A 9,320-nucleotide genomic window follows, 5' to 3' on the forward strand; every position below is an offset into this window, starting at 1 on the left:
CATTTCAATGAAATACGATATTCATTAAAAATAGTTAGCAGTTAAATTAAAACAAAGAAGTTAATTAATTAATTAATGATTTCGTAGAAAAAATTATTCCAGGCCAAGTATGGAGGACCAGAGATGCCAAAGTCCAAGTTAATTAGATTCACTACCTTATTCTTGTTTTTGACTTTTGATTTTTTTGATCGAGTCACTTATTTGTGGGTTTTTTGTTTTATTTTTGATTTTTGATTTTTTGTTTGCGGTTTTGGTCCTCCGTACCTTGGAACCAAACCCAGACGTTATTGGAGCAGACGATAACCGGAGTCGTGCTTTGTTTGTGGCGGCGTTTCATCTTCGTCTCGTGTTTTTTGTCTCCGGCTGAATGCGAAGCCGTAAAATGTCTTCTGCCTCGCGTCTGCTCGTCTTCGTCACAGACGGTCGCTGCATCAGTCTGTCGGGTGTCGAACAGGCTGCACACACTCCAGCACGCCGTGTTCTTAGAGGAAGGAACACAGCGCCGTTTTCCTGCCCCCTTCACACACAAGGTTTCGCCCTGATGTCACATAACAACAGAGATGCTGGAAAACCGGAGAGAAGCACCGTTATTATTAATAATAATAATAATAATGATGATTTATCAGGTCAGACTCTGAAAAGCCCCCTGATTGGTCCTCGTTAGACCCAGAACGGCACTTTCGTTGTTCACATCTCCTCCTTCTTCTCTCCCACAGAAAACCCGGTACGGTACGTACGCCATGCTGCTTCGGGCCAAGCTGGCGAGCGGCGATGAGGACCTTTCCGCCTTTGAGGCTCGGCTGTTTGATGACGGCGGCCTGCAGAGGGCGCACTCCAGCCCCTCGCTGCCCCAGGACACCACCAACAAGGAAAAGACCCGCAGCTCCAAGACGTCAAAGAGCCTGAAGGTCACGTCCTCCTCGACCTCCAAGGCCGGCGGCAGCAGCAGCAGGGAGGCGAGCAAGAAGAAGAACGGCGGTGGGAGCGGCCAGCGGGCGGAGCTGGAGAAACAGAGCAGCAAACAGGAGGAGGCGCCGTAAAGGGGTGAGGACGGCGTCGTGTAAGTGTCATGTAGCTGGAGACGGACACGGAGCATCATGGGTAGCAGGCTGACATCCTCCTTTAAACCTTTTCTGTTAAACCTCAGTCGCCTGATTGGCCGAGACGTTCGAGGTCCGCGGGAGAGGAGACGCCTGTCAGGTCTGAGGGCGACCCGATGGGCGAGTCGTCCAGGAAACACTAACACGGTTCATCGCTCAGCCGTCCCTTTATTTCCCATAGGCCTCAGCAGGAACGGACAGCTGCAGACTTTCAGAATAAAAGCTTTACTTCCTGCTGGAGTGTGAGTAGCCGCTCAGCTTTCAGCTGCAGCGGGAACTTTTTATTTTAGTCCTCGACCTCACCGCCGCCGCTCTGCTTCTCCCATTAACCCACAGGAGAGCGGGTTGCCATGTCGACGTTATGTGACGGACAGAGTGCGTGGGACTGTTGCCATGGCAACCGAGCAAAGGGGACAAGAGAGCGAGAGATAAACAAACAAACAAAGGGAGCGGCCACACAGGAACGCCGAACCTCCTCGTCCTCTGCACTCCACTGAGCGCGTGCGAGTGTGTGTGTGTGTGAGTGTGCACAGTAATCACAGTAGTGCTGCGTTGATGTGTAAATACAGCCTGAACATGCTGGATGGAGACGGGTTTTTAGTTTTTCTGACTTCTGCTGGAAAAAAACAGGCTGTACGGAAGACCATTAGTGACAAAAATCTGCTGAGGGAACAAAATAAAACTTCAGGAGTTCACACTGCAGAGAGCCAGGTGTCTTATTTATTCAGATTTTGATGTTTTGTTGTTTGTACTACTTGAAAATCTTTAACTTTAAAAACCACAAGTTAAAAATCTCAGTGTGAACTTTTAAATAAAAATATGAGGATAAATTTAAATTTAAGAGAGAAATTTTGGAAAATCGAACATTTTTGGTGAGAGTATGTTTAATTTTTTCTCTTGTTGAAAAAGTCGGATTTGTTTTGCAGCTGGTTTCACTCTGTGGGTTTTGTCACTAATGGGCTTCCATAGTTTCTGTGTGTGCTGGAGTCCGTCCACCTCATCGTCATGAGGACGGTGTTCTTCTTCATGTAAATCTCATTTAACATGTTTGTAAAGTGCTGTGGACCAAACAGGTGACAGGTGGATTCGGTCACATGACCGTAGGAGAGGAGGAGTTGAGAGTTATTATTGTGTAAACCTTTCTCGTCGTTGACATCCAGGAAGAAGCACCTGACAGCTTTCTGTTAAAGAGCCGTTTGTTTCAAATCCTGACCAGCGTGCTGATGTTCAGCAGCAGTTTCCTCTTTCAGCCACCAGGGGTCGCCAGAGTGCTGTAAGCGTCCACCAACATGTTCTTCACTGGCGGAGGTCGTCAGTCAGGGTGTTAATGTGACAGCGTGGTCTCGTCTGAGCTCAACGCTGTGTGGAAATGTTGTTTCCCACTTTGAGAGTTTAGATTACAGCCCAGAGCGTCTCTGACACCATGACTGAAAACGAGATGTGTGCCAAAAACTGAACATTAGTCCTGAATCACAGTGTTGATGGACGTGCGTTCAACCAGAGGGATCTAATCTGCTCTGTTTACATCCAGGTTCTGAGAATATTATAAATAATCTACACAATCCTAACGTCTCCCTCTGATCCGGTGAAGATGACTTCCTGTTCAGTAGGTACTCTTTTAATTCTGAAATAAGTGCTGACCTTTATTTTTTAGACAGTAAAATCTGTGACTTCAGGTGGATTTGAATATTGGCACTCTGTGACTTCTGTACCTCAGCAGGTCTGAAGCTCAGGAACAGGAAGTTTTTTTTATGTAAAGCTGCAGAGTTTGCACGATGCAGCTCATCAGGCTGACAGTGACAGGGAAGGCCTCCAGGTGGCAGCAGAGGATCAATGTTGAACTCTAACGTCAGGGAAAAACTCTGAAGCTTGTTTCTGTCACTGTTGGCCACGTAATGCTGGAACCGCCGGCGTCGTCTGTGGAGGAAACTCGAGGCTGTGGAAAAAAGAGAAAAAGGGGAAACGGCAGCTTCCACGCTGAAATCAGGAAAAACGTTCTGGACTATTATCTCCAGAACAAGCGTCTCCACGCTGTGTTTCAGCTGCAGGTACAACGCCACAGAGGGAACATTTCAAAGGTACCGAACAGAAATCAGTTCTTTGTGAACATTTTTACCTCATAACATGAAACCCGGGTCACTGGGAGTCTTCATGTGACTGAAAACAAGGAAAAAAACGCTTTTAGGTATTCTGGACACAAGAAGTCCGCTCAGTTTAAGCTGGCGTCTTTGGAAAAACCTGAATCCATCCTGAGTTTTAACCTGCATTCTGTCTAATGTCCAGCAGGGGGCGGCTTGTATAGAAGTGAACTTGTGGTCTCAGTTGCAGCTTTCAGGTCTTTGTTTATAAAACAGACTCATCGTAGTTTTGTCCGTGTTTGAGGTTTGCTCCCCTCGCCTTCTCGCAGTTCCCGACGTGAGGCTGGAAGATTCAGCTGGGGGCGTCTGTGGCATCAGCTAACAGGGCACTGCTGCAGAGCTGTGATTGGTCCATACCAGGAACACAGCCTGTAGTTAAAAGATGGACGGCGCTCTGGGGAACGAGTCATGTTTGGAGCACTTTTGAGGAACTGCGGCTCTGAATTGTTCGGCTCGTTCGCGACGCTCTCGTCTCGTTGGCCCGTCTCTGAGCACAGCTCCGCCGGTACCTTTGAAATGGCTCCGAACTCTCTGCTGATTCCTGAAGAGTCAGCATCCGTTTGAAAATCCATCCTTCTTCTCTTCAACATCAACACGCCTACGGCTGCAGGAATCATTTTTCCATATGTAGATGCAGCGTGATCTTTCAGATTAGGATGAAGGATGAGGAGGAGGTCGGGGTGGATGGAGGGTGAACAAAGCCCTCGGGTCTTCTGAGCTCTGGTTGAGGTTTAGGAAACCATTTTGGTTCAGTGTACATAAATCGTTTGTGGCTTTTTCCTGAGCCTGGACCTGGAGCTGCGCGCAGGTGACCGCCGGGCGGCAGGATTTGGGTCAGCGATGCCGTGGATCTCCGTGCGGAGAAATCGCTGCTTCGCCTGCTAACTTTTCTCGTTTCTGCTCCCGCGGTGCCGACTCCTATTTATCTCCCACATATCCTGTAACACTCCGTGTATTTCCGCACTGTGCAACGTGAAGCAGCGTAGGATGACTTTGTGTGAGCGTCGCGGCCGCTTTCAGCTCTTCGTCTGTGTCCTGTAAATAAATGTTCGCATTAACCTCGAGAAGCCATATCGTAGTTGGGCTGGACGCCTAGCTAGCACTCGCTGCGTTTTAGAGCACTTTGGTTTAGATATTTTAGAGTGACGCAGAGGTTGAGCCTCCTCAGAGAGGCGGCGCCATTAATTTATTCTGCTCGTCTCTCGAAGGACGACAAACTAGTTCCTGTGAAAACTTGCTTTGTTTTTGGGCTTTGCTGCGGCCTGAATGTTCGCCGCCGGCTCGCCGATTAGTATCTGTACATACGCTGTCACTTCCTGTGAGGTTTGGTATTAGTGAAACGCAAACAACTTGTTTGTATCATCCTGAAGGCTTCGAGGCAAAAAATAAAGAGATTTTCAAAAGAAAACATCGACGTTGAGTGTTTTTATTCAAAGGATCGTGAAGAGCTCCGTGCGAGTCACGGCTCCTCTGACTCGGTAGGCGTGGCTGGGATTTGAACCCAGCACCTTCGGTTTACAGGCTCACGTTTTAAGCTGCAGAACCTTGGTGCAACCTCACCTCATGCACCGACTTCAAGGAGCTGTGACAGTCCAGCCCCTTCGATGTGAAAACACTCTTAATGATTGTTATCTGCTTAATGTCTCCTCTTAGTAGTTTTAACATGATTCCTGTCATCTGTATGCAGACGCTGTCATTTCTATTAAAACCCGCCTCTCTTTTACTATTCAGCCATTTTCTGGAAGCCTGCCGAGGGGCAGCACCCGTTGGTTTCAAAGTTTGAAAGGCTTCTGGTGCCTCGCTGGTTATCAAAAGCTCCAGCTGCTAACTCAGAAACAACTGTTGAAAACGACCTTAGAAGAAATGTTTATATTCATGAGCATTTTTACATTAATAGAAGAATGAACAACAGTGAGGAATTATTCATTCAACAGTATTTGTAAGAAACATTGCATATTATATTATATACGAGGGCCAATGCATTTTCATTTAAGAATCAAAGTATACGTTCATTTAAGAGAAAATAAATAGCAGATTTTTGTTTTGCTTTCAAGAATGCTAAGTTTGAACATCTAAACGTCTCTGTGATGACACGGAGCTCCTGTTTGGCTTTTGTTAGCTTTTTAGGATGGAGGTCATCATTTTTGCCACTAAAGTAAAATTCCATCCATCAGGCAGATTTCATACCTGCTGATCTCTAATGTGGAACTTGACCTGCAGTGGCAGGACTATAGCTTCACAGCATAAGTTAGCAGGACGATTGTAAGAAGTAAACCACCTCTGTGGCACAGAAAACCAGGATCGACCCTGAGGTTATCGGGATGAGTCAAAGATCCTGTTTCCTAGGCCTCTAATACTATGAAGAAAGACTTTAAGCTTGTCTAAGTAACTTCAGGGTTGACGCTGGGTTTTATTTTACAATCATTGAAATTTTGTATGCATGTATAGAAACATTAATATTACTATATGATTCTTTAATGTCATTTCACTGTACTTGCTGTCAGGGCGCCGATGTCTTTTTAAACTGACCCCAGAGCAGAGACGACGGAGCTGGTTAGCAAAACAAAAGTGAGCCTTTGAACAACTATGAACTGGGAAAACGATGATGACTGCGGTGAGGAACAACAGACCAGGGCCGTGCAGAGAGGTTTAAAGGGGCGGGTGCCCAAAGTTAAAAAGGGGCACATTGAACCAGGCTGAATAACAACAACACACATTCATCAAGAGTCTAATATGGGAAGGGCAGGGCTGTGTTGATCTGAGACTGTAGACATTAAAAAGTCCACAGGAGAGATGGTAGCAGATTAAACAAGTGTCATGAGATAATAACAAAGTGCAAAGATTGGTGACAGCGCTTGGAACCATAAGGACACAAAAAACTGTGAGAAATAATTTAGGCTCTGCCTGTGAATCACTCTTTGCTTCTCTTCTTCCTTCCTTCCATCATTTCATATATCACTCTCCACTTGCTGTCTATGTGAGAACAAGGCACAACTTGCTATTGCAATAAACTATAATCTAATTATCCACACCTAACAACTCCAGCACTTAATCTATAATAAAATGATGACAGAAAAATGTTATAGCCCTGCCTTTAGTAGCCTCACACAGCTTCTACTGTTTCCTCCTCATGTCCTTACCAGGCATGTCTGCACAATGTTATATCATGAGTAATATTTTTTTTTTAAATCCATCTAAATAAAACACACACATGCACGCACACACAGTGACATGTTAGACCTTCTTCAGAATACTGTATATACTATGGGCATCACGGTGCTGATCCAGAATCCTTACATATTTATTACTAGAGCTACAATAATAAAGCAATGAGGAGGGGGAAGTAATAAATATGAAATAATGTATTTATGATGATTCCATGTGTTTCACTATCCACTCTGTGCAGGGCAAAGCTTATTACATGTTTAAACTGTAGAGATACAAAAATTTTACAGCTGTAAAATCCAACTTTTGTCTTATTTAAAATATAAATCTAATATAATCTGCTTCTTAATGTATGTTCTTTAAAATACAGCGTGTGTTTTTTAAAATATTATAAAAATGCATAATTATGTGGACATGCATATTAGATCATTTTTTAGTGAAATATAATCCCTCCAGAAAGGCAGGAAAAGCCCAGAAACTTACTTTAAAACTAAATATGTTCCCTAAATATGTGACACAGCTGCAGACCCATGACAGCCTTACACAGGTAGCCAGCAGCTATGACCAGCACTACCTGTGCAGTTAATAAAAGGACAGGTAATGTTTGTCACGCTGTTGCACACACAGCACGCTCGTTTGTTTCAGTTCGTCAGTCCAACGTGTACGTAATAAGCTACTACTCCTGTGTGCTACACACTACGGTGTGCGCTGTACACCTACTTACTGGTTGTGTCGCATCAGTCTGTGTTTCTCCTGCAGCTCCGGACCGGAAAAAATGCGCGTGCTCTTTGTGAGCTCGTTCCCGGCTCGTAACCAGCGCGTTCTGCCGTCAAGGGCGATCATTGGTTAAATGTGGTCATGTGACTGATGCAAGCCAGATCCTTCTATTTAGCAAAACTGTGATTAATAGTTAAATATTATTGTTGAGGAGCACAGACAGGACTCCGCACACCCACATTAAAAATTATTATTTTTTTAAAAGTTGCCTCAACAAAAGGGCACTTTGGGCACCCATCAGGAAAGGGGCGGGTGCTCAAGCCCCTCTAGCCCCCCCTCCCCCTGCATGTGCCTGCAACAGACGACCGAAACACACAGGCTGTATCCCAATCCAGGGTCTGCAGCCTTAAAGGCCGCATTTTAAGGCCGATTACATGGCCCAACATATCCCAGAATGCATAGCGCGGCGGTGGGTGTGGATAATTTTGCAGGAAAAAAAAAAACGGCGGATGAGGGGCGGCCGAAGAGTGAACTTTAAGTACTGAATATGATGTCACTGATTTATGTGCAAATGTTTAATAACGAAGAACATTAAAACATGACTGTTGGCCACATGTCGGCAAAGTCATGTGACATTAGTGACGTTTGTGCTAACTTGGTTTTAAAGCCTTTACTTTAAAATATACGCCGTTCAATAGCTGAGCTTCATCTTACAGAGAATGATCAAAGCTCATGTAGAAACAAACACATGAACAAAAGATTTTCTCCTTCATTTCTGTCAAACACAGCTGCATGACACGTTTCCAGCTGTTAGTATCATGGTTGCTAGGCAACCTGGGCATCACAACGGAGGTTAGACCGTCCCATTTCACAAGCCTCGCACTTCCGGCCTTAGCGGTCTTTAAGTACGCGGCCCTTGAGGATCGTTGAGGCTGCAGACCCTGAATTGGGATACAGCCACAGACTAGAGGTAATCTGGGGAGTGGAAACACATGAGGAAACAGCTGACACTAACAAACCTAACGACTCTGTCAAAATAAAACAGGAAACACTGAGAAAACACAATAATCAAAGAATAAAACAGGAAATACACAAAACACTGAGTGGCAGACCCGGTGCTGTGACACAGACAGGACTTTGTACCTACGCTGAGGCTACTACTGGCTAATCTTCCCTCCCTCACATAGTGACAGTTTTTCCAGCAATGACATCATCTAGTAAATGAATTCATGGCGTATGCCAAATTTGGCAAGTTCTGGTCATGAGTTATCTAAAAATAAATCTGTTCGTCACACAAAGAAACAACTTGATCAACAGCCGATAAACTCATGTCATTGAACTTGGTCTCCCACTCGTATCTAAATATGCGTCTGAGGTCTGATCGGGTGAAGCTGGTTCTGCTGTAGGTTACCAGTGTTGCACTGTGCTGTGAACACTGAGGAAGTTTACCCACACACACAGACCAGTTCGTCCTCTTTGACTCCCACCACCCTCGGGAACACAAACTGGGAGTAATCAGGACAACACAGAAAATGTTCCCACAAAGGAACACACATGTGCAAAGGAGGCTCTTAAAACAAGGTTATCATCAAATCAGAGAAGCTGCACAGAAACGAAGGTCAGACACCAACGAGGGAGAATCAGAAGGACAAACAGGAAGTCAGGTTTGTCAGACAGTCTTCTCCCAGCACGATGTCCCAGTGTAGCTCAGACACACAACAACACAGCAGTGCAGGGAGGACCTCTGCACAGGAGACAGATGCAGTGAAAGAATCCATGATGCAGTCTGAGCTCCTCCGTCTCCAGGTGGATCAATCCTGTGCTGATGGTGAGCCGCCACTTTTTGTTCGCCTCTTGGATCAGAGTTAAAATCCTCTTGCTGAGAGATTACGGTGTGTCAAACACCTGAGACCGCGAGCTTAGCTCCTCCTTTAAACTTACCTCAGAAAACGCGGCCACATGGCGGGCAGGTCGCCGTCTTTTCATTCTGGTAAACTTCAATGTTTATTTTTAATTCCTCTCTGAAGTGCGGTCTGATTGGCTCATATTTCACATCAAACTTATACGTTTAGTTTTGGTATCGTCACTTTATTTTTGAGGTGCTGGGATCGTCCATATCAGGGAGCAGGCGTGCTGCGTTTCAGACCGGACAGAAAATGGGAAATTCCAGTTTCCAGAATGGAGAAGAAGCAGCTCAGTG

General features: G+C 45.3%; 1 protein-coding gene across 9 annotated transcripts in view; it reads left to right on the forward strand.

The window, feature by feature from the left end:
- Window positions 1–4,646, forward strand: part of psda (pleckstrin and Sec7 domain containing a) — a 45,742-nt gene extending 41,096 nt beyond the window's left edge. For all 9 annotated transcript variants that reach the window (XM_076891380.1, XM_014413788.3, XM_014413789.3 and 6 more), the window contains one exon: window positions 717–4,646. In XM_076891380.1, coding sequence (XP_076747495.1) covers window positions 717–1,040 — 324 coding nt within the window. In that variant the 3' untranslated portion in view covers window positions 1,041–4,646. The remainder of the gene's footprint in view (window positions 1–716) is intronic.
- The last annotated feature ends 4,674 nt before the right edge of the window (window positions 4,647–9,320 follow it).

Source organism: Maylandia zebra, linkage group LG13, assembly GCF_041146795.1.
Source record: "Maylandia zebra isolate NMK-2024a linkage group LG13, Mzebra_GT3a, whole genome shotgun sequence".
In the NCBI taxonomy this organism is placed as follows: Eukaryota; Metazoa; Chordata; class Actinopteri; order Cichliformes; family Cichlidae; genus Maylandia; species Maylandia zebra.